Source organism: Macaca thibetana, chromosome 19 (genome assembly GCF_024542745.1).
Source record: "Macaca thibetana thibetana isolate TM-01 chromosome 19, ASM2454274v1, whole genome shotgun sequence".
NCBI lineage: Eukaryota > Metazoa > Chordata > Mammalia > Primates > Cercopithecidae > Macaca > Macaca thibetana.
The window spans coordinates 34,807,659-34,832,542 of NC_065596.1; the positions used below are offsets into that span (position 1 = coordinate 34,807,659).

Genomic DNA, 24,884 nt, shown 5'->3' on the forward strand with positions numbered 1-24,884 from the left:
CCTGGGGTTTCATCTTCCGTTTAATCCCTAGGTAACGAATTCCTCATACAGGCAGGAACCCCTAGAATGCAATACAGGTGCACACACACCCACACACACAGATAAGCATGTGCTAAGTGGTGGTGCTAACCGAGCTTCATAAATCAATATTTCTGCTTTCAGGAAGTGTGAAACTAGCTGAGAAAACCAATAACAAACATGTAAAGATCTGTCACGTCAAATATATTAAGCATATGGATGAATACACATAAAAATGTATTTAGATATACCTACACACATTCAGATGTAAGTATATAACTGTACATAAACATGTATATATATGTAAAACTTCAGATATATGCTTAATATGAAGTTATATACATGTTAGTATTTGAGAAATATTGCTATACAATTTAGAAATAAATCAAATTTCCATGTTTTATAATTTATATAAATTTTACCAGAAATTAAAAGAGATCTACTGAAAAGTAATTAGAAACGAGTAATTCTGTAGTGAGTGAATACGAATTTAAAAGAATATGCTCAAACCAGTCGCTTTCTCATGGATACCTATCTCTTATTTTAAAAAAGATAAATCAAATATCTCACCTAAAAATTGTTAAAGATGTTGAATAAGTCTTTAAGTTAAAATGAGCATACAATATTCTTATGAGCAAAATTTCAAAACACTTCTTAAATTCATTAAGAAAATTTCCATTTTGAATGTCTAAAGGAGGAAGATTTGATATTAATGAGAAATTTGTTCCTACATTGAATGTGTGAATTAAATCAAGACCCAATTAAAGGGGGAGTATCATTCATGATTTTTAAATAATAAATGCATACAACAAACACAATTATAAATTTATATATTCAAATATTGTTTTAAAAGTTTTAGAGAAAAAGGAACGATGGACACGTGCGTATAGAAAACGCAGAGTAGAAATGAGTTGTACAAAGGATGAGCTGTGAATAATTCCCTAACTCGTTCAGGGAGCAGGTGCACAGCCCCTCCTTATTCTCAGGGGTGCCCTGAGCACAGAAGCCTCCAGATGGGCACAGGAGGGGCAGTGTGAGGGGCACCCACAGCCGGGGTGCTTCTCTCTAAAGGAGCGGGTCTGGGGCACACTCCAGCCTCATCACAGTCAGATCCCACCGAGGCCTGAGCAGCTTCTTCTCCAGTCCTGAGACGGCCCAGGGACCCCGCAGGTGTGGGTGAGGGGCTCATTCTCAGGGGCCCTTGGAAATGAGAAATGAGAGCTGCCAAGGGAACGTCTGTCTGTCCTCTCTCCATCTCTCCTGCCTCTCTTCCTCCTCCATCAGTCCAGCATCTTCCCCGTGTCCAAGTCAGACTGGGCCCCAGATCCTGCTGACCCAGCCTGTTCTCCTTTCTCTACTCATCACACATCCTGCAGGACAAGGTCGGAGTCTGGGGGTCCTGCAGAGCTGTGCCAGGTGTTGCTTTTAGTAGAAAAATGGAGAGATTTTCTCTTATACATGAGACAGGGGAGATTGTCAACCAGTGGGGTTTGTAAACATTTGTTGTTTCCAAAATATTGTGGCTTTGTCTTACTAAGCTGAGATTCCAGGAGGGATGAGCAAAACTGCATGCACCTGCCCCCGTCTCTGTTGGTTTTTTTTTTTTTTTTTTTTTTTTTAAACCCTTACAGTTATTGGGACAATCACGACAGGGCCTCAGAGGGCTGCAGGCGGGAGCAGATCTAGGATGAGCCGCATCCCAGATGCCCCAGAAGGTCAGAAATGAAGGGGCTTTGGGGTGGTCACATCCAGGCAGCTCCCCGTTATTCAGATGGGGAGTCCTGGGTGCGAGGGGAACCAAATTTTTCAGAAGTTCCACCTCCCAAGGAGAGGTTGAGCCATCACAGACCCAGCCCCACCTCCCCGGGCTCCTCCCACCTGACTCCTAGAGCAAGCACCTGCCTATGATCTCCGCTGGCCCTCGCTCCCCATGAGAGGTGATGGCTCCTGGGAATCCTGCTTGGGGAGGGGGAAAGTCCCCGCTGCTCCACTCATCAATGCCGAACCTCAGACACCTCCCTCCCCTCTGACCACCACGGAGGGAACACCTGCCCCAACCCTGGAGCACCAGGAAGCCACGTGGACCACACCCTACTGTCCACCCTGCCCTCTGCTGCCCCGAATCAGATCCCGAATATTGGAGGTAGCAATGAGATGAGTCTAGAAACTTCTCTTGAGCTGGGAGTGGCTGTTTTTGTCACCCATGAGTCAGGACTTAGAGGTTGGGACCCCAGAGACTCTGATTCTGAAGTGGAGACATCAGGAGGGGAGCAGGTGGGGCCTCCGTCTTCCACCCTCAGTCGAATCTCATCTCTGAGCTTCACCGCCGTCTCCTCCCAGCACTCCCTGCTCTTTACCCTACTGAGACTTCAGGGATGGGAGCCAGGGGTGGGAGGTCCCGTCTATTTCCACCCTCTCATGGGCTGGGCCCTTCCCTGTGGACCCTCCCCCTTCACTGCCCTCAATCATTATTGTTTCAGAGCTCCCCTGGAGGCAGGGCCTGAGCTGAGCCTTTGAGCTCAGAGAGGACAGGGTCAGGGCCCTCACCTGAGACCACAAGCTCCAGGGGGTCACTGGGGGGGCCGACCACTCGGAAGAGAGGTTGTGTGCACCGGAGCATCTGTACTGGCCCCCATGGGAGCCCCTCACAGGGCCCAGGGTGAAGTTGGCCTGGGAGAGCCCAGCCTGGGGCTGCCGGCCAGGGCGCTGGAGGAAGTCACGTCCCCACTCCTTGTACAGAGCGAATGTGTCATAGCCGGCATCAGAGCCACACTGGAGGGCCAGTTTCTCCCCAGGGGCCACGACAGGACCCGGCTGCACTGAGAGTGATGGCTTCTTAGAAACACCTGGGAAAAGGTGGTCACGGTTTCCAGGAGCGACCCTCAGGCTTCCCCACAAACCCTCCCTCTCCCCCTGGGCCTCACCACTGCTGATCTTCCTGTGTCTCTGGCCCCTGGAGCCCTGAGCCCTCTCGTGAAAACATCATCCCACCTGGTGCTGCCCTGAGACGCGGCTCCTCCCCACCTGAGACCTCGAGCTCCAGGGGCTCACTGGGGTGAGTCAGCAGGTAGGGGTTGGAGCTCAATGAGGCGTAACACCTGTAGGTCCCCGCGTGGGCTGAGGTCACAGGACTCATGGGAAATTCAGCCTGGTACATATGAGACCGGCGCTTTGATTTCAGACGCAGGGGGGCATCAGCTGCTCCCTCCTTGGTCAGAAGGAAAGTGTCCGTCCATCCCTGTGACTGACACAGCAGGGTCACGTTCTCTCCTGAGGCCACTGTGGGGCCCAGCTGCACTGAGAGGGAGGGTCTGGCCTGGGTCTGTCCTGGAAAGAAGACGGATGGGTGAGAGGCTGCCCCACCTTGTTCTGAGCTGAGACCTCCCCAGGGCTCTCTCTGGGACCCTCAGTCTCTCTGTCTCTGGTTTCTCTGAGTCTCCCCCTCCCCACCCATCCCTGTCTCTGTCTGTCTCTCCCTCCCTTGGGACCCCCACCCCTCATCCCGGCCATCACCACCTGGGATCCCCCGGCAGGGCCTGTGCAGAGCCTGGGTCCCTGACTGAACCCACTGGGCTCCTCACCTGCGATCAGGATGTCCAGGGGGTCACTGGGGGCCGACCACTCGGAGGAGAGGTTGTGTGCACCGCAGCATCTGTACTGGCCCCCGTGGGACACCCTTACAGGGCCCAGGGTGAAGTTGGCCTGGGAGAGCCCAGCCTGGGGCTGCCGGCCAGGGCGCTGGAGGAAGTCACATTCCCCCTCCTTATACAGAGCGAATCTATCGTAGCCAGCATCAGAGCCACACTGGAGGGTCAGATTCTCCCCAGGGGCCACGACAGGACCCGGCTGCACTGACAGTGACGGCTTCTTAGAAACACCTGGGAAAAGGTGGTCACGGTTTCCAGGAGCGACCCTCAGGCTTCCCCACAAACCCTCCCTCTCCCCCTGGGCCTCACCACTGCTGATCTTCCTGTGTCTCTGGCCCCAGGAGCCCTGAGCCCTCTCGTGAAAACATCATCCCACCTGGCGCTGCCCTGAGACGCGGCTCCTCCCCACCTGCCTGGAGACTCAGGGAACTCCAGGCAATGCTGTGAATTTCTCACCTGGGACCAGGAGCTCCAGGAGATCACTGGGTAAAGACCACACATAGGGAGAGCGTGAGTCATAACCATAGCACCGGTACGACCACCTGCGACTCGGGCTCACGGGGTCCACGGAGAAGACGGCCCGGGATGCCCCACGGGTACCGGGCTGAGAGTTCAGGCATTGTGGGTGTTCATCTCCTTCCTTACACAGAATGAAGCCGCCAAATGCCAGCTGTGAGTCACACTGGAGAGTCACATTCCCTCCTGAGGCCACCACAGGGCTGGGCAGGGCTGAGAGGGTGGGTTTGCTGTAGACTCCTAGGAGAGAAGGAGGCACTGTGTTAAATGGGACTCACACCTCCCACATTATCCCCAGGGCTGGGCTGTGAGAGGGAGACGCCCCTGAGAGCCGACCCCCTTCCTGAGGACAGAGCCTGCAGCTGGGACACCTGAGTGTCCTCTCACCTGTCACCACCAGCTCCAGGGGGTCACTGGGCTCTGACCACCAACTGTGGCTGTAATACAGACAGCGATACCGCCCTGCGTCTTCCCGGGTGGTGGATGGCATGGGGAACTGGCCCTTCTTCACAAGCTCTGGTCGTACCAATGTAATCCAGGATGCTGATTTTTTCTCCCTATATAGATGGTACTCCCGGGCTTCAAGGTTTCCCTGACACCTGAGGGTCACGGGACTCCCCTGGGTGATCACAGGGTCTGGCTCAGCCCAGAGGGTGGGCTTGGGGAGGATTCCTAAAAGGAAATCAGAGATCAGATTCTAAGTCATTTCCCACCCAACAGATCTCAGCTCTTGGCTGCAGGACCCCCTCCAGACGCCCCCATCAGTCAGCCCAGGTCTGCTATTCTCCATCCCCAGCTGCACAGGGGTGGCCCCTTGTCCCCAGTGAGGAGGAGGGACCTGGGACAGCTGGGGACAGACTCACCTGCCTGCACGCGGGTCCTGGGGCCCAGACTCAGCCCTGGAAGAGAGTTCCCTGTGAGAGATTTGCCCCTGAAGCCTGAGCAGGTCCTCCCCTCCCTGGGATCTTTGTGAGCCCCTGGGGTCTCCTTATGCACTAGAGTTTGGCTGTGGGGTGAGGTCCCTCCTAGATTAGAATCTCCCCTCCCTCTTCAAATCTCACCGAGACAGATCAGCACCGTGAGGATGGGTATCATGGCGTCTCCTCCCAACACCCTGCTCTGCAGATGGATGAGCCCTCGGTGCTGGCAGGACAGAGACACACAGAGAAAAATAGCCTCTCCTCCTTCCCACCCTGTGTGGACACTCGGAGGCTGGGTCCTCCTGGGGTGTTGTCATCTGCAGCCACACAGAAAGCAGAACTGACCTCCCAGGATCCTGACTCTCATTCTCTTGGGGCTGAGGTTGGGGCAGGCACCGGGCCCTCTGCAGACATTTCAGACTGTAATGGGGTCTTTCCTGACCCCCAGCCACTGTCTGTCTGGTTTATCCTCGTCTCACTGAGAGCCGGGATGTAGCGGCAAATAGAACTGGTGCTTCCTGTGTCTGTCCTTCCAGATGAGGGTAGCGGAGGCTTCCCCTTCCTTCTCACAGCTTCCCCCAAGGTCTCCCTCCCTCCTTCAGCCCGTCCATCAGCACACGTTGTATGGTCCTTACCATGGCAGTGGTGTCTCCAGCCCTGGAGATGCTTCAGGGAAGACGCAGGTCCATGCTGCAGGCAGACTCAGATCAGGAGAGACGCATCTCACAACTGACTGTACCATCCAGGCTGAGCTGTGTGTGGCAGTGAGGACAGAAGAGAAATGCAGGGAAATAGGGGAAGAAAAGTTGACTTCTTTCTTGGCACTGGACTGTGGGTTTTCTTTCAATAGTTCCCTCTCAACTTCTCCTTTTTTTTTTTTTTTTTTTTTTTTTTTTTTTTTGCTACAGCGTCCACCCCCTCCCCCCAGGAACAAACCTCTGAGTCTTTCCTGCCTCCTCAGTGCCCCTTGCGTCCTTGGCCGTCCCTCTGCACCTCAATTCCTGGTCAACATTTTGGGAACAGTGACTTATGTTCGCGCTTTGATTTGAGGAGTTGAGGAGGGAGTTGATACTTATTTGATGACTGGTTGTCATCCACTGCCTATGTGACCTTGGTCTGTAGTGTCCCATCTCTGAGCCTCAGCTTCTTCCTTTGCAGACTGTTGTCATGAATCCCACTCGTCACCGTGGTTGTGGGGTCAGTGGTGCCTGGACATTGGGAGGGGCTCATTTGTGCTTGATTTCCAGACCAGGGTAAGACCTGAGGTGTTTGGGACATGAGAGGATCTTGGTGTTGGACTCCACAGTCTGTGAAGGTGATTGATGTGTCCACTTAAGATGTCACATCTGACCCTAATGGAGAAATGTACATCAGGCATTTCTGAAATACCCAGAGCATCAATGTCATGAGCAGAAAAAGATGTGTGGAAGCCCCGAGTGTAGAAGGATCCACAAGAAAGAACAGAAGTCAGAGGTGAGATGCCACAGGTTCCTGGGACCATCAAGGGCTCATTAGGGTGTAGGTTTCCGCCATTGAGTGGAGCCCGGAGAGGAGCCTCGGGATCTGTAACACAGTGAGGAGCTCAGGGCTCCAGACCAAGGTGGGAGGCTGCGTCTTCCAGCCACACCTGAGGCTCGAGTGGACCCCAAGCAGCCCAGAGGAGTTCCCTCAAAGGAGTGCACCAAACCGTCCAGTGATAGAGCTGCTGGGATTCCATAGAAAGAAGCACTAAACACCAGGGTGTTCATAGAGCATTTATTAGGGGGACTTCCATAGAGTGGGGCATCCTTGTCTCCTTGCCCAGTGTCTCCTTGTGGATCTCAAGGATGTGCTTCCACATAGCAGCATGTTCTTCAGATGGACAAGGAGACACTGGGTGTTCTATCCAAAGCTTCAACCTAAAATAAAAATAAACACAAAAATAAACCCCTAGAGAATATGATCTCTCAGTACAGTTGTTTCTTGGGATACACAGGCAATTCATTTCAGTACCCGCTACGTGTAACAAAACTTACTTGTACTCCAGCCCTGACATTGTCTGTGCTGGACCTGCATATAGGAAAAGCCCGCTGTTCATATACACAAGTCTTGCTTCTCACAAATGCAATAGTTCTGATCCCCATTTGTTTGAAAAACGTGTGCACATAAGAGACCCCAGGAATTCAAGGTTGCGTTGCTGCAGGGTTGCCTGGATTTTGAGTGTATTTGGGAATGAGAAGCAAGGATTACAATCTGGAGTGCATGTCATGGCAGGACACAGTGCATCCAGGGAGGGAAGTGTGATGTTGGGATATATGCTGGTTTTCACCCACGGTTCCTAGTTCATAACTCCCATAGCGCTTGTTACAGTCTTTTGTTAGAATGTTGGCTGTGTTGGGCCTAGGAGGGGCCTCTGACCTCCTCCTGCCCTTCCTTCACCTGCCCAAGGCACGACTCGAATGTTCCCTGTCTTTCTGATGGTGGCTCTTAAGACCCTCTCAAAAGATGGTCTCACCCTGTTCCTTGTGGAAGGAGATGCTGACATCAGGAAGCTTCCATAAAAGCCCAAGAGGACTGGGTTTCGTGAGTTTCTGGACGGCTGAGCATGTGGAAACTCCTGGAAGGTGGCGCCCAGGGAGGGCATGGAAGCCCCGCGCCCCTTCCTGCGTGCCTCCTGCTATGTGTCTCTTCATCTGTGTCCTCTGCAGTGTGCTTTGTATTCAACCAGGAAATGTCAGTGTTTCTGAGTTCTGTGAGCTGCTACAGGAAATTAATCAAACCCAAAGAGGGGGTCATGGGATCCCCAACTTGAAGCCAGTCGATCAGAAGTTCTGGAGGTCTGCACTTGGGAATGGTGTGGGGGACAGTCTTGGGGACTTAGCCTTTAATCTGTGGGATGTGGGACTGTGTCTGGGTAGACAGCATCAGAGCTGACTTAGAGGACACCCAGCTGCTGTTCGCTACTGGGTCTGGGGGAAAAAAAATCCCACACATCTGGTCCTAGAAGTCTTCTTCTGTGTTGATGATTCCTGTGATGTGAGAGTAGAGGAAGAGCACTGTAGAGAGAGCTCTCTGTACCTAGAGAGGTAGAGGAAGTTCTTATCAGCAACAAGGGAGAGGCTGGCAGAGCTGCCTAGAAACAGAGTTCCCTGGTTCCAGAGGTTCAAAGCCAGAGTTGCTGTCAGTCCTTTGGAGGAGATGCCATTGCTGGGCAAGTGTTCTCTCGAGAGCATCTTATCTGAATTCCTGACGTCCTAAAGAATAGCTAGTGATAAACCTTGTCAAAACAGGAGGAGGGTGAAGGACATGGAAGAGGGACAGAACTAACCTTAAACCTTTTGATTTATGATACTGGGATGACGTTTTCCTCATTTAGGTCTTTTGTTATTTCTTTGAGCAGTAGTTTTAAATTGTCAATGTGTACGTATTGCATCTCTTTGGTTAAATGTATTTCTCTTTTTTTTTTTTTTTTTTTTGAGACAGAGTCTCACTCTATTGCCCAGGCTGGAGTGCCATGGCACCATCTCAGCTCACTGCAACCTTTGCCTCCTGGGTTGAAGCGATTCTGCTGCCTCAGACTCCTGAGTAGCTGGGTTTGCAGGCGTGTGCCACCACGCCCAGCTACTTTTTGTATTTGGATAAATGTATTTCTGTGCGTACTTTTCTTGCAGACACTGCTGTAAATTGACTTGTTCCTCTAATATACATGTTGAAATGCTGAGCTCCATTAGCTATAAAAGTCAACATAGTTGGAAATAGAGTCTTTGCAAATGCATTTAAGTCATGATCAAGAGATCATAATGAATTAGAATGGGTCCTAATTTGATCTGAGTGATATCATAATCTGAAGAAGAGAAGAGACACACAGAGAAGAATGGGTGTAAATACAGAGGTACCCAGGTAGACGTAGGCTGAGAAGATGGAGGCAGAAATTGGCACAACACTGCCCCAAGCCAAGGAGTGTGTGAACCAGCAGAAAGTAGGACAAGTCATTTAAGAATTCTTCCATCGGCCAGGTGCAGTGGTGTACACCTGTATTCCCAGCACTTTGGGAGGCCGAGGCGAGCGGATCACCTGAGGTCAGGAGTTCAAGACCAGCCTGACTAACATGGTGAGCCTCCCGTCTCTACTAAAAATACAAAGATTAGCCGGGAATAATGGTGCACACCTGTAGTCCAATTCCTCGAGAGGCAGAGGCAGGAGAATCGCTTGAACCTGGGAGGGGGATGTTTCAGTGAGCCGAGATCGCGCCTTTGCTCTCCAGCCTGGGTGACAGAGCGAAACTCCATCTCAAAAACAAAACAAGGCCGGGCGCGGTGGCTCACGCCTGTAATCCCAGCACTTTGGGAGGCTGAGACGGGCGGATAACGAGGTCAGGAGATCGAGACCATCCTGGCTAACACGGTGAAACCCCGTCTCTACTAAAAAAAAATACAAAAAACTAGCCGGGCGAGGCGGCGGGCGCCTGTAGTCCCAGCTACTCGGGAGGCTGAGGCAGGAGAATGGCGTGAACCCGGGAGGCGGAGCTTGCAGTGAGCCGAGATCCGGCCACTGCACTCCAGCCTGGGTGACAGAGCGAGACTCCGTCTGAAAAAAACAAACAAACAAACAAACAAAAAACAAAAGAAGAAAACATTCTTTCATTGAACCTGCACAATTATGTTAACATCTTTCTTATGTTGTACTTAGATTTTTAAGTGAGCCGTGTTATCCCTCACATCAGATATTAATATGTTTGTCTTTTGTGGATATACTAGGATAGCAGTGTCAGAGTTTCATTTGGCCTGTGCCATAACACTGAAGCCGAAGTGATCATTGCCTCTGAATTAGAAAGGACTGTAGGTAGATGGGTGAGCTCTCAGTGGGATGTGCCACAGGCGCCTGGTGCTCGTTAGTGAAGACAGCTCTGTCCCTCGCTTCCCAACCCTACATTCAGTGACAATGGCACCTTGATTTGGGCCATGAAAAGAAATATTTATGTCACAGAAATTGGTAGATACCACCAATAATAGCATTTGAAAGATGTCTTTTTCAGAATCAGCATAGCTGTGGTGTCACTTGAAATGTGTGAGTGATGATTCCAAGAGGTGATATTTCAGGAAAAGTTGCACACAGAGCATCTGAGAAGGAGGGAAGGGCTCCAAGGGTGCAGAGAGGCTGTCAGGGTCTCAGGGTGGATTTATCTTTACCTGGTTGGAATTTGGTCTGTCGTTGACTTAGTTGGTGGTTCAGGTTTGGATCTCTGAACTGAAGAGATGGGGACTCCGTAAGGGACATCAAGGAGTGTGACAATGAGGAATAAGGAAGACGGTGTTACATGCTGTGGACCAGAGCACGCAGGTGTGCAGAGGTGTGGACCCAACGCTGCCTTGTGGGATGGAGCCTCATGTCTGGGGATGGGAAAAAAGGGGGATCCATTCGAGGAAAGTCAACATTCATAGCTAAAAAAATGTATCACAGTTTAATGATCTTCTAGGAATCACCGCAGACAGTTTCCCTGCACTCAGATATGGATTCCTGTCTCTAGAAGTGACCAGCAGACAGTTCAGAAAATGTAGGTCCTAGATTGTCCTCCAGAACTTCCTGGGATCATCAGATCTGTCCCTGAGGCTCCACCACTCTGAAGGGAGCATTGTCCTCTCTGCTGTTCACCGGCCGGCTGCATCTTGGGGGCTTCTCTGGCTGTGCTGAGCCTCAAATAGCAGAATCCCGAGGACCACCAGGACCAAGCCAGCCACGCCCATGCGGATGAGATTCTCCACTGTGTAATCCTGTGGGTGTTGGCCTAGGGATGGTAGACAAAGAGGCCACAGAGGTCAGGGCACGTCAGAATCACCCTGGGACCCCTGGATGTCCACCCAGGGCACCCACCTCCCCTGGACAGTCCCTGACCCTCTGTGCCAGCCCCATAACCGAGAGCATCTCCTCACTCACCAGTCTTGGAGTCTGTCTGGTTTTGTGACGGGCTGAGGGTCTCAGCTGCTCCTGAGAATCAAAACAGTGGAGAAGAGCCCTGAGGCCAGCCTCGCTCCTGGGCTCTGCATTCTTCTCTTCCCCTGTGTCTCTTGACATGAGTTTTATGGAGTTCCTCAGAAACCCTTCCTCTGCTGTAGCAGGGTTCCCTCCAGTCTCCTCATTAATTATGTCAGACTTCCTGTGCGCTACAAATCCAAGCTCAGCTCCTGAGTCATTTGGGAGAGTTTTCCTGCACCCCGGGAGCTCAGCGTCTATAAGGAAAGTGGTCCCCAGTCCAGAAATAACCGAGACCTTGGGTGCTCTCTGTGCATCCTGGGACCTTGTGTGCTCTCTGAGCCCTAACAGGCTGCAAGGAGCAGGTGCAGGACCACAGCAGTCAATTTCCCTGGAGATGAGAGTCTCACGTATTCACCAGCTGAAGACGTAGGCTCCATGGAGGAGGGGTTGGACCTCAGGGGCTCCTGAATTTCAGGAGCACAGAGGGCTGAAAGTCTGGGCCTGCCTCCCCTTCATGCCCTCAGCCACTTCACCTGGGGTTTCATCTTCCATTTAATCCCTAGGTAACGAATTCCTCGTGCAGGCAGGAACCCCTAGAATGCAATACAGGTGAGCACACACCCACACACACAGATAAGCATGTGCTAAGTGGTGGTGCTATCCGAGCTTCATAAATCAATATTTCTGCTTTCAGGAAGTGTGAATCTAGCTGAGAAAACCAGCAACAAACATGTAAAGACCTGTCACATCAAATATATTAAGCATATGGATGAATACACATAAACATGTACTTAGATATACCTACACACATTCAGATGTAAGTATATAACTGTACATAAACGTGTATATATGTAAAACTTCAGATATATGCTTAATATGAAGTTATATACATGTTAGTATTTGAGTGAGAAATATTACTGTGCAATTTAGAAATAAATCAAATTTCCATGTTTTATAATTTATATAAATTTTACCAGAAATTAAAAGTGATCTACTGAAAAGTAATTAGAAAGGAGCGATTCTGTAGTGAGTGAACCCGAATTTAAAAGAATATGCTCAAACCAGTCACTTTCTCATGGATACCTATCTCTTATTTTAAAAAAGATAAATCAAATATCTCACCTAAAAATTGTTAAAGATGTTGAATAAGTCTTTAAGTTAAAATGAGCATACAATATGCTTATGAGTAAAATTTCAAAACACTTCTTAAATTCATTAAGAAAATTTCCATTTTGAATGTCTAAAGGAGGAAGATTTGATATTAATGAGAAATTTGTTTCTACATTGAATGTGTAAATTAAATCAAGACCCAATTAAAGGGGGAGTATCATTAATGACTTTTAAATAATAAATGCATACGACAAATAAAATCATACATTTATATATTCAAATATTGTTTTAAAAGTTTTAGAGAAAAAGGAACGATGGACACATGCGTATAGAAAACGCAGAGTAGAAATGAATTGTACAAAAGATGGGCTGTGAATAATTCCCTAACTCGTTCAGGGAGCAGGTGCACAGCCCCTCCTTATTCTCAGGGGTGCCCTGAGCACAGAAGCCTTCAGATGGGCACAAGAGAGGCAGTGTGGGGGCACCCACAGCCGGGGTGCTTCTCTCTAAAGGAGCGGGTCTGGGGCACACTCCAGCCTCATCACAGTCAGATCCCACAGAGGCCCGAGCAGCTTCTTCTCCGGTCCTGAGATGTCCCAGGGACCCCGCAGGTGTGGGTGAGGGGTTCATTCTCAGGGACCCTTGGAAATGAGAAATGAGAGCTGCCAAGGGAACGTCTGTCTGTCCTCTCTCCATCTCGCCTGCCTCTCTTCCTCCTCCATCAGTCCAGCATCTTCCCCGTGTCCAAGTCAGACTGGGCCCCAGATCCTGCTGACCCAGCCTGTTCTCCTTTCTCTACTCATCAGACATCCTGCAGGACAAGGTCGGAGTCTGGGGGTCCTGCAGAGCTGTGTCAGGTGTTGCTTTTAGTAGAAAATTGGAGAGATTTTCTCTTACACATGGGGCAGGGGAGATTGTCAATCAGTGGGGTTTGTAAACTTTTGTTCTCTCCAAAATATTGTGGCTTTGTCTTACTAAGCTGAGATTCCAGGAGGGATGAGCAAAACTGCATGCACCTGCCCCCATCTCCGTTGTTTTTTGTTTGTAAACCCTTACAGTTATTGGGACAATCAGGACAAGGCCAGAGAGGGCTGCAGGTGGGAGCAGATCTAGGATGAGCCGCATCCCAGATGCCCCAGAAGGTCAGAAATGAAGGGGCCTTCGGGTGTTCACATCCAGGCAGTTCCCCGTTATTCAGATGGGGAGTCCTGGGTGCGAGGAGAACCAGCTTTGTCAGAAGTTCCACCTCCCAAGGAGAGGTTGAGCCATCACAGCCCCAGCCCCACCTCCCCGGGCTCCTCCCACCTGACTCCTAGAGCAAGCACCTGCCTGTGATCTCCGCTGGCCCTGGCTCCCCATGAGAGGTGATGGCTCCTGGGAATCCTGCTCGGGGAGGGGGAAAGTCCCCGCTGCTCCACTCATCAATGCCGAACCTCAGACACCTCCCTCCCCTCTGACCACCACGGAGGGAGCACCTGCCCCATCCCTGGAGCACCAGGAAGCCACGCGGACCACACCCTTACTGTCCACCCTGCCCTCTGCTGCCCTGAATGAGATCCCGAATATTGGAGGTAGCAGTGAGATGAATCTAGAAAGTTCTCTTGAGCTGGGAATGGCTGTTTCTTTGTCACCCATGAGTTAGGACTTAGAGGTTGGGACCCCCAGAGACTCTGATTCTGAAGTGGAGACATCAGGAGGGGAGCAGGTGGGGCCTCCGTCTTCCACCCTCAGTTGAATCTCATCTCTGAGGTTCACCCCCATCTCCTCCCAGCCCTCCCTGCTCTTTACCCTACTGAGACTTCAGGGGTGGGAGGCGGGGGTGGGAGGTCCCGTCTATATCCACCTTTTCATGGGCTGAGCCCTTCCCCGTGGACCCTCCCCCTTCACTGCCCTCAATCATTATTGTTCCAGAGCTCCCCTGGAGGCATGGCCTGAGCTGAGCCTTTGAGCTCAGAGAGGACAGGGTCAGGGCCCTCACCTGAGACCACAAGCTCCAGGGGATCACTGGGGGCCGACCACTCGGAGGAGAGGTTGTGTGCACCGTAGCATCCGTACTGGCCCCCATGGGAGCCCCTCACAGGGCCCAGGGGGAAGTTGGCCTGGGAAAGCCCAGCCTGGGGTTGCCGGCCAGGGCGCTGGAGGAAGTCACATCCCCCCTCCTTGTATAGAGCGAATCTGTCGTAGCCGACATCAGAGCCACACTGGAGGATCAGCTTATCCCCAGGGGCCACGACAGGACCCGGCTGCTCTGAGAGTGACAGCTTCTTAGAAACACCTGGGAAAAGGTGGTCACGGTTTCCAGGAGCGACCCTCAGGCTTCCCCACAAACCCTCCCTCTCCCCCTGGGCCTCACCGCTGCTGATCTTCCTGTGTCTCTGGCCCCAGGAGCCCTGAGCCCTCTCGTCCCAACATCATCCCACCTGGCGCTGCCCTGAGACGTGGCTCCTCCCCACCTGAGACCTCGAGCTCCAGGGGCTCACTGGGGTGAGTCAGCAGGTAGGGGTTGGAGCTGAATGAGGCGTAACACCTGTAGGTCCCCGCGTGGGCTGAGGTCACAGGACTCATGGGAAATTCAGCCTGGTATATGTAAGACCGGCGCTTTGATTTCAGACGCAGGGGGGCATCAGCTGCTCCCTCCTTGGTCAGAAGGAAAGTGTCCATCCATCCCTGTGACTGACACAGCAGGGTCACGTTCTCTCCTGAGGCCACGGTGGGGCCAGGATGCACTGAGAGGGAGGGTCTGGCCTGGTTCTGTCCTGGAAAGAAAAAACATGGGTGAGGGGCTGCCTCACCTTGTTCTGAGCTGACACCTCTCCAGGCCTCTCTCTGGGACCCTCAGTCTCTGTCTCTGTTTTCTCTGAGTCTCCCCCTCCCCACCCATCCCTGTGTCTGTCTGTCTCTCTCTCCCTTGGGACCCCCACCCCTCATCCCGGCCATCACCACATGGGATCCCCCGTCAGGGCCTGAGCAGAGCCTGGGTCCCTGACTGAACCCGCTGGGCTCCTCACCTGAGATCAGGATGTCCAGGGGGTCACTGGGGGCCGACCACTCGGAGGAGAGGTTGTGTGCACCGGAGCATCTGTACTGGCCCCCGTGGGACACCCTTACAGGGCCCAGGGGGAAGTTGGCCTGGGAGAGCCCAGCCTGGGGTTGCTGACCAGGGCGCTGGAGGAGGTCACGTTCTCCCTCCTTGTATAGAACAAATCTGTCGTAGCCAGCATCAGAGCCACACTGGAGGGTCAGCTTCTCCCCAGGGGCCACGACAGGACCCGGCTGCACTGACAGTGACGGCTTCTTAGAAACGCCTGGGAAAAGGTGGTCACGGTTTCCAGGAGCGACCCTCAGGCTTCCCCACAAACCCTCCCTCTCCCCCTGGGCCTCACCACTGCTGATCTTCCTGTGTCTCTGGCCCCAGGAGCCCTGAGCCCTCTCGTCCCAACATCATCCCACCTGGCGCTGCCCTGAGACGCGGCTCCTCCCCACCTGCCTGGAGACTCAGGGAACTCCGGACAATGCTGTGAATTTCTCACCTGGGACCAGGAGCTCCAGGAGATCACTGGGTAAAGACCACACATAGGGAGAGCGTGAGTCATAACCATAGCACCGGTACGACCACCTGCGACTCGGGCTCACGGGGCCCACGGAGAAGACGGCCCGGGATGACCCACGGGTACTGGGCTGAGAGTTCAGGCATTGTGGGTGTTCATCTCCTTCCTTACACAGAATGAAGCCGCCAAATGCCAGCTGTGAGTCACACTGGAGAGTCACATTCCCTCCTGAGGCCACCACAGGGCTGGGCAGGGCTGAGAGGGTGGGTTTGCTGTAGACTCCTAGGAGAGAAGGAGGCACCGTGTTAAATGGGACTCACACCTCCCACATTATCCCCAGGGCTGGGCTGTGAGAGGGAGACGCCCCTGAGAGCCGACTCCCTTCCTGAGGACAGAGCCTGCGGCTGGGACCCCTGAGTGTCCTCTCACCTGTCACCACCAGCTCCAGGGGGTCACTGGGCTCTGACCACCAACTGTGACTGTAATACAGACAGCGATACCGCCCTGCGTCTTCCCAGGTGGTGGATGGGATGGGGAACTGGCCCTTCTTCACAAGCTCTGGTCGTACCAATGTAATCCAGGATGCTGATTTTTTCTCCCTATATAGATGGTACTCCCGGGCTTCAAGGTTTCCCTGACACCTGAGGGTCACGGGACTCCCCTGGGTGATCACACGGTCTGGCTCAGCCCAGAGGGTGGGCTTGGGGAGGATTCCTAAAAGGAAATCAGAGATCAGATTCTAAGTCATTTCCCACCCAACAGATCTCAGCTCTTGGCTGCAGGACCCTCCAGACGCCCCCATCAGTCAGCCCAGGTCTGCTATTCTCCATCCCCAGCTGCACAGGGGTGGCCCCTTGTCCCCAGTGAGGAGGAGGGACCTGGGACAGCTGGGGACAGACTCACCTGCCTGCACGCGGGTCCTGGAGCCCAGACTCAGCCCTGGAAGAGAGTTCCCTGTGAGAGATTTGCCCCTGAAGCCTGAGCAGGTCCTCCCCTCCCTGGGATCTTTGTGAGCCCCTGGGGTCTCCTTATGCACTAGAGTTTGGCTGTGGGGTGAGGTCCCTCCTAGATTAGAATCTCCCCTCCCTCTTCAAATCTCACCGAGACAGATCAGCACCGTGAGGATGGGTATCATGGCGTCTCCTCCCAACACCCTGCTCTGCAGATGGATGAGCCCTCGGTGCTGGCAGGACAGAGACACACAGAGAAAAATAGCCTCTCCTCCTTCCCACCCTGTGTGGACACTCGGAGGCTGGGTGCTTCTCCTGGGGTGTTGTCATCTGCAGCCACACAGAAAGCAGAACTGACCTCCCAGGATCCTGACTCTCATTCTCTTGGGGCTGAGGTTGGGGCAGGCACCGGGCCCTCTGCAGACATTTCAGACTGTAATGGGGTCTTTCCTGACCCCCAGCCACTGTCTGTCTGGTTTATCCTCGTCTCACGGAGAGCCGGGATGTAGCGGCAAATAGAACTGGTGCTTCCTGTGTCTGTCCTTCCAGATGAGGGTAGCGGAGGCTTCCCCTTCCTTCTCACAGCTTCCCGCAAGGTCTCCTTCCCTCCTTCAGCCCGTCCATCAGCACACGTTGTATGGTCCTTACCATGGCAGTGGTGTCTCCAGCCCTGGAGATGCTTCAGGGAAGACGCAGGTCCATGCTGCAGGCAGACTCAGATCAGGAGAGACGCATCTCACAACTGACTGTGCCGTCCAGGCTGAGCTGCGTGTGGCAGTGAGGACAGAAGAGAAATGTAGGGAAATAGGGGAAGAAAAGTTGACTTCTTTCTTGGCACTGTACTGTGGGTTTTCTTTCAATAGTTCCCTCTCAACTTCCCCTTTTTAATTTTTTTTTTTTTTTTTTTTTTTTTTGCTACAGCGTCCACCCCCTCCCCCCAGGAACAAACCTCTGAGTCTTTCCTGCCTCCTCGGTGCCCCTTGCGTCCTTGGCCGTCCCTCTGCACCTCAATTCCTGGTCAACATTTTGGGAACAATGGCTTATGTTCGCGCTTTGATTTGAGGAGTTGAGGAGGGAGTTGATACTTATTTGATGACTGGTTGTCATCCACTGCCTATGTGACCTTGGTCTGTAGTGTCCCATCTCTGAGCCTCAGCTTCTTCCTTTGCAGGCTGTTGTCATGAATCCCACTCGTCACCGTGGTTGTGGGGTGAGTGGTGCCTGTACATTGGGAGGGGCTCATTTGTGCTTGATTTCCAGACCAGGGTAAGACCTGAGGTGTTTGGGACATGAGAGGATCTTGGTGTTGGACTCCACAGTCTGTGAAGGTGATTGATGTGTCCACTTGAGATGTCACATCTGACCCTAATGGAGAAATGTACATCAGGCATTTCTGAAATACCCAGAGCATCAATGTCATGAGCAGAAAAAGATGTGTGGAAGCACCAAGTGTAGAAGGATCCACAAGAAAGAACAGAGGCCAGAGGTGTGATGCCACAGGATCCCGGGACCATCAAGGGCTCATTAGGGTGTAGGTTTCCGCCACTGAGTGGAGCGGGGAGAGGAACCTCGGGATCTGCAATGACAGAGAGGGGCTCAGGGCTCCAGACCAAGGTGGGAGGCTGCGTCTTCCAGCCACACCTGAGGCTCGAGTGGACCCCAAGCAGCCCAGAGGAGTTCCCTCAAAGGAGTGCACCAAACCGTCCAGTGATAGAGCTGCTGGGATTTCAAAGAAAGAAGCACTAAACACCAGGGTGTCCATAGAGCATTTATTAGGGGGACTGCCATAGAATGAGGCATCCTTGTCTCCTTGCCCAGTGTCTCCTTGTGGATCTCAAGGATGTGCTTCCACATAGCAGCATGTTCTTCAGATGGACAAGGAGACACTGGGTGTATTCTATCCAAAGCTTTAACCTAAAATAAAAATAAACACAAAAATAAACCCCTAGAGAATATGATCTCTCAGTACAGTTGTTTCTTGGGATACACAGGCAATTCATTTCAGTACCCGCTACACTTAACAAAACTCACTGGTACTCCAGCCCTGACATTGTCTGTGCTGGACCTGCATAGAGGAAAAGCCCGCTGTTCATATACACAAGTTTTGCTTCTCACAAATGCAATAGTTCTGATCCCCATTTGTTTGAAAAACGTGTGCACATAAGAGACCCCAGGAATTCAAGGTTGCGTTGCTCCAGGGTTGCCTGGATTTTGAGTGTATTTGGGAATGAGAAGCAAGGATTACAATCTGGAGTGCATGGCATGGCAGGACACAGTGCATCCGGGGAGGGAAGTGTGATGTTGGGATATATGCTGGTTTTCACCCGCGGTTCCTGGTTCATAACTCCCATAACGCTTGTTACAGTCTTTCGTTAGAATGTTGGCTGTGTTGGGCCTAGGGGAGGCCTCTGACCTCCTCCTGCCCTTCCTTCACCTGCCCAAGGCAAGAGTCGAATGTTCCCTGTCTTTCTGATGGTGGCTCTTAAGACCCATCTAGAAGATGGTCTCACCCTGTTCCTTGTGGGAGGAAATGCTGACATCATGAAGCTTCCATAAAAGCCCAAGAGGACTGGGTTTCATGAGTTTCTGGATGGCTGAGCTGTGGAAGCTCCTGGAGGGTGGCGCCCAGGGAGGGCATGGAAGCCCCGTGCCCCTTCCCCCATGCCTCCTCCTATGTGTCTCTTCATCTGTGTCCTCTGCAGTGTGCTTTGTATTCAACCAGGAAATGTCAGTGTTTCTCTGAGTTCTGTGAGCTGCTACAGGAAATTAATCAAACCCAAAGAGGAGGTCATGGGATCCCCATCTTGAAGCCAGTCGATCAGAAGTTCTGGAAGTCTGCGCTTGGGAATGGTGTGGGGGACAGTCTTGGGGACTTAGCCTTTAATCTGTGGGATGTGGGACTGTCTCTGGGTAGACAGCATCAGAGTTGACTTAGAGGACACCCAGCTACTGTTCGCTACTGGGTCTGGGGAAAAAAAAAATCCCACACATCTGGTCCTAGAAGTCTTCTGTGTTGATGATTCCTGTGATGTGAGAGTAGAGGAAGAGCACTGTAGAGAGAGCTCTCTGTACCTAGAGAGGTAGAGGAAGTTCTTATCAGCAACAAGGGAGAGGCTGGCAGAGCTGCCTAGAAACAGAGTTCCCTGGTTCCAGAGGTTCAAAGCCAGAGTTGCCGTCAGTCCTTTGGAGGAAATGGCATTGCTGAGCAAGTGTTCTCTCAAGAGCATCTTATCTGAATTCCTGATGTCCTAAAGAATAGCTAGTGATAAACCTTGTCAAAACAGGAGGAGGGTGAAGGACATGGAAGAGGGACAGAATTAACCTTAAACCTTTTGATTTATGATACTGGGATGACGTTTTCCTCATTTAGGTCTTTTGTTATTTCTTTGAGCAGTAGTTTTAAATTGTCAATGTGTACGTATTGCATCTCTTTGGTTAAATGTATTTCTCTTTTTTTTTTTTTTTTTTTTTTGAGACAGAGTCTCACTCTGTTGCCCAGGCTGGAGTGCCAAGGCACCATCTCAGCTCACTGCAACCTTTGCCTCCTGGGTTGAAGCGATTCTGCTGCCTCATACTCCTGAGTAGCTGCGTTTACAGGCGTGTACCACCACCCCCAGCTACTTTTTGTATTTGGATAAATGTATTTCTATGCGTACTTTTCTTGTAGACACTGTTATAAATTGACTTGTTCCTCTAATATACATGTTGAAATGCTGAGCTCCATTAGCTATAAATGTGAACATAGTTGGAAATAGTCTTTGCAAATGCATTTAAGTCATGATCAAGAGATCATAATGAATTAGAATGGGTCCTAATTTGATCTGAGTGATATCATAATCTGAAGAAGAGAAGAGACACACAGAGAAGAATGGGTGTAAAGACAGAGGTACCCAGGTAGACGTAGGCACTGAGAAGATGGAGGCAGAAATTGGCGCAACACTACCCCAAGCCAAGGAGTGTCTGAACCAGCAGAAAGTAGGACAAGTCATTTAAGAATTCTTCCATCGGCCAGGTGCAGTGGCGTACACCTGTAATCCCAGCACTTTGGGAGGCCGAGGCGGGTGGATCACCTGAGGTCAGGAGTTCAAGACCAGCCCGACTAACATGGTGAGACCCCCGTCTCTACTAAAAATACAAAGATTAGCCGGGAATAATGGTGCACAGCTGTAGTCCAATTACTCGAGAGGCAGAGGCAGGAGAATTGCTTGAACCTGGGAGGGGGGATGTTTCAGTGAGCCGAGAGCGCGCCTTTGCTCTCCAGCCTGGGTGACAGCGAAACTCCATCTCAAAAACAAAACAACACAAAACAAAAGAACAAAACATTCTTTCATTGAACCTGCACAATTATGTCAACATCTTTCTTATGTTGTACTTAGATTTTTAAGTGAGCCGTGTTATCTCTCACATCAGATATTAATATGTCTGTCTTTTGTGGATATACTAGGATAGCAGTGTCAGAGTTTCATTTGGCCTGTGCCATAACACTGAAGCCGAAGTGATCATTGCCCCTGAATTAGAAAGGACTGTAGGTAGATGAGTGAGCTCTCAGTGGGATGTGCCACAGGTGCCTGGTGCTCATTAGTGAAGACACCTGTGTCACTCACTTCCCAACCCTACATTCCGTGACAATGGCACCTTGATTTGGGCCATGAAAAGAAATATTTATGTCACAGAAACTGGTAGATACCACCAATAATAGCATTTGAAAGATGTCTTTTTTCAGAATCAGCATAGCTGTGGTGTCACTTGAAATGTGTGAGTGATGATTCCAAGTGGTGATATTTCAGGAAAAGTTGCACACAGAGCATCTGAGAAGGAGGGAAGAGCTCGAAGGGTGCAGAGAGGCTGTCAGGGTCTCAGGGTGGATTTATCTTTACCTGGTTGGAATTTGATCTGTCGTTGACTTAGTTGGTGGTTCAGGTTTGGATCTCTGAACTGAGGAGATGGCGGCTCAGTAAGGGACATCAAGGAGTGTGACAATGAGGAATAAGGAAGACTGTGTTACATGCCGTGGACCAGAGCACGCAGGTGTGTGGAGGTGTGGACCCAACGCTGCCATGTGGGATGGAGCCTCATGTCTGGGGATGGTATAAAAGGGGGATCCATTCGAGGAAAGTCAACATTCATAGTTAAAAAAATGTATCACAGTTTAATGATCTTCTAGGAATCACCACAGACAGTTTCCCTGCACACAAATATGGATTCCTGTCTCTAGAAGTGACCAGCAGAGAGTTCAGATAACGTAGGTCCTAGATTGTCCTCCAGAACTTCCTGGGATCATCAGATCTGTCCCTGAGGCTCCACCACTCTGATGGGAGCATTGTCATCTCTGCTGTTCACCGGCCGGCTGCATCTTGGGGGCTTCTCTGGCTGTGCTGAGCCTCAAATAGCAGAATCCCGAGGACCACCAGGACCAAGCCAGCCACGCCCATGCGGATGAGATTCTCCACTGTGTAATCCTGTGGGTGTTGGCCTAGGGGTGGTGGACAAAGAGGTCACAGAGGTCACGGCAGGTCAGAATCACCCCGGGACCCCTGGATGTCCACCCAGGGCACCCACCTCCCCTGGACAGTCCCTGGCCCTCTGTGCCAGTCCCATAACCGAGAGCATCTCCTCACTCACGAGTCTTGGAGTCTGTCTGGTTTTGTGACGGGTTGAGGGTCTCAGCTGCTCCTGAGAATCAAAACAGTGGAGAAGAGCCCTGAGGCCAGCCTCGCTCCTGGGTTCTGCATTCTTCTCTTCCCTTGTGTCTCTTGACATGAGTTTTATGGAGTTCCTCAGAAACCCTTCCTCTGCTGTAGCAGGGTTCCCTCCAGTCTCCTCATTAATTATGTCAGACTTCCTGTGCCCTACAAATCCAAGCTCGGCTCCCGAGTCATTCGGGAGAGTTTTCCTGCACTCCAGGAACTCAGCATCTATCAGGAAAGTGGTCCCCAGTCCAGAAATAACCAAGACCTTGTGTGCTCTCTGTATGCTCTCTGAGCCCTAACAGGCTGCAGGGAGCAGGTGCAGGACCACAGCAGTCAGTTTCCCTGGAGATGAGAGTCTCACGTATCCACCAGCTGAAGACGCAGGCTCCATGGAGGAGGGGTTGGACCTCAGGGGCTCCTGAATGTCAGGAGCACAGAGGGGTGAAAGTCTGGGCCTGCCTCCCCTTCATGCCCTCAGCCACTTCACCTGGGGTTTCATCTTCCGTTTAATCCCTAGGTAACTAATTCCTCATACAGGCAGGAACCCCTAGAATGCAATACAGGTGCACACACACCCACACACACAGATAAGCATGTGCTAAGTGGTGGTGCTAACCGAGCTTCATAAATCAATATTTCTGCTTTCAGGAAGTGTGAAACTAGCTGAGAAAACCAATAACAAACATGTAAAGATCTGTCACGTCAAATATATTAAGCATATGGATGAATACACATAAAAATGTATTTAGATATACCTACACACATTCAGATGTAAGTATATAACTGTACATAAACATGTGTATATATGTAAAACTTCAGATATATGCTTAATATGAAGTTATATACATGTTAGTATTTGAGAAATATTGCTATACAATTTAGAAATAAATCAAATTTCCATGTTTTATAATTTATATAAATTTTACCAGAAATTAAAAGAGATCTACTGAAAAGTAATTAGAAACGAGTAATTCTGTAGTGAGTGAATACGAATTTAAAAGAATATGCTCAAACCAGTCGCTTTCTCATGGATACCTATCTCTTATTTTAAAAAAGATAAATCAAATATCTCACCTAAAAATTGTTAAAGATGTTGAATAAGTCTTTAAGTTAAAATGAGCATACAATATTCTTATGAGCAAAATTTCAAAGCACTTCTTAAATTCATTAAGAAAATTTCCATTTTGAATGTCTAAAGGAGGAAGATTTGATATTAATGAGAAATTTGTTCCTACATTGAATGTGTGAATTAAATCAAGACCCAATTAAAGGGGGAGTATCATTCATGATTTTTAAATAATAAATGCATACAACAAACACAATTATAAATTTATATATTCAAATATTGTTTTAAAAGTTTTAGAGAAAAAGGAACGATGGACACGTGCGTATAGAAAACGCAGAGTAGAAATGAGTTGTACAAAGGATGAGCTGTGAATAATTCCCTAACTCGTTCAGGGAGCAGGTGCACAGCCCCTCCTTATTCTCAGGGGTGCCCTGAGCACAGAAGCCTCCAGATGGGCACAGGAGGGGCAGTGTGAGGGGCACCCACAGCCGGGGTGCTTCTCTCTAAAGGAGCGGGTCTGGGGCACACTCCAGCCTCATCACAGTCAGATCCCACCGAGGCCTGAGCAGCTTCTTCTCCAGTCCTGAGACGGCCCAGGGACCCCGCAGGTGTGGGTGAGGGGCTCATTCTCAGGGGCCCTTGGAAATGAGAAATGAGAGCTGCCAAGGGAACGTCTGTCTGTCCTCTCTCCATCTCTCCTGCCTCTCTTCCTCCTCCATCAGTCCAGCATCTTCCCCGTGTCCAAGTCAGACTGGGCCCCAGATCCTGCTGACCCAGCCTGTTCTCCTTTCTCTACTCATCACACATCCTGCAGGACAAGGTCGGAGTCTGGGGGTCCTGCAGAGCTGTGCCAGGTGTTGCTTTTAGTAGAAAAATGGAGAGATTTTCTCTTATACATGAGACAGGGGAGATTGTCAACCAGTGGGGTTTGTAAACATTTGTTGTTTCCAAAATATTGTGGCTTTGTCTTACTAAGCTGAGATTCCAGGAGGGATGAGCAAAACTGCATGCACCACCTGCCCCCGTCTCTGTTGGTTTTTTTTTTTTTTTTTTTTTTTTTTTAAACCCTTACAGTTATTGGGACAATCAGGACAGGGCCTGAGAGGGCTGCAGGCGGGAGCAGATCTAGGATGACGCATCCCAGATGCCCCAGAAGGTCAGAAATGAAGGGGCTTTGGGGTGGTCACATCCAGGGGGTTCCCCGTTATTCAGATGGGGAGTCCTGGGTGCGAGGGGAACCAAATTTTTCAGAAGTTCCACCTCCCAAGGAGAGGTTGAGCCATCACAGTCCCAGCCCCACCTCCCCGGGCTCCTCCCACCTGACTCCTAGAGCAAGCACCTGCCTGTGATCTCCGCTGGCCCTGGCTCCCCATGAGAGGTGATGGCTCCTGGGAGTCCTGCTTGGGGAGGGGGAAAGTCCCCGCTGCTCCACTCATCAATGCCGAACCTCAGACACCTCCCTCCCCT

General features: G+C 51.0%; 3 protein-coding genes and 1 long non-coding RNA gene across 8 annotated transcripts in view; 1 reads left to right on the forward strand and 3 right to left on the reverse strand.

The window, feature by feature from the left end:
* The window catches only part of LOC126943320 (leukocyte immunoglobulin-like receptor subfamily B member 1), an 18,305-nt gene extending 12,099 nt beyond the window's left edge, over window positions 1-6,206 (reverse strand). The window contains 7 exon segments of the mRNA XM_050771901.1: window positions 3,117-3,345; window positions 3,600-3,896; window positions 4,122-4,421; window positions 4,569-4,853; window positions 5,045-5,080; window positions 5,243-5,324; window positions 5,737-6,206. Coding sequence (XP_050627858.1) covers window positions 3,117-3,345; window positions 3,600-3,896; window positions 4,122-4,421; window positions 4,569-4,853; window positions 5,045-5,080; window positions 5,243-5,324; window positions 5,737-5,739 — 1,232 coding nt within the window. The 5' untranslated portion in view covers window positions 5,740-6,206.
* Window positions 1-21,780, forward strand: part of LOC126943350 (uncharacterized) — a 23,112-nt gene extending 1,332 nt beyond the window's left edge. The window contains exons 2-3 of the long non-coding RNA XR_007721740.1: window positions 10,313-10,420; window positions 21,690-21,780. This is a non-coding gene — a long non-coding RNA (uncharacterized LOC126943350). The remainder of the gene's footprint in view (window positions 1-10,312; window positions 10,421-21,689) is intronic.
* The window catches only part of LOC126943324 (leukocyte immunoglobulin-like receptor subfamily A member 3), a 54,417-nt gene that overhangs the window by 4,423 nt on the left and 25,110 nt on the right, over window positions 1-24,884 (reverse strand). The window contains exons 8-9 of one of the 5 annotated variants that reach the window (XR_007721737.1): window positions 11,015-11,065; window positions 10,270-10,865 (exon numbers count right to left, since the gene is read on the reverse strand). Coding sequence is in view for 2 of the 5 variants with exons in the window: in XM_050771906.1 (XP_050627863.1) it covers window positions 10,729-10,865; window positions 11,015-11,065 (188 nt within the window). In the remaining 3 variants the exon portion in view is untranslated. Of the gene's footprint in view, window positions 1-9,504; window positions 10,866-10,951; window positions 11,066-24,884 lie in introns of those variants that run through there. The other 4 variants (XR_007721736.1, XM_050771906.1, XR_007721738.1 and 1 more) reach the window with 4 other exon arrangements.
* The window catches only part of LOC126943331 (leukocyte immunoglobulin-like receptor subfamily A member 3), a 14,217-nt gene continuing 3,370 nt past the window's right edge, over window positions 14,038-24,884 (reverse strand). Inside the window, 1 exon segment of the mRNA XM_050771926.1 lies at window positions 14,038-14,438. Coding sequence (XP_050627883.1) covers window positions 14,056-14,438 — 383 coding nt within the window. The 3' untranslated portion in view covers window positions 14,038-14,055.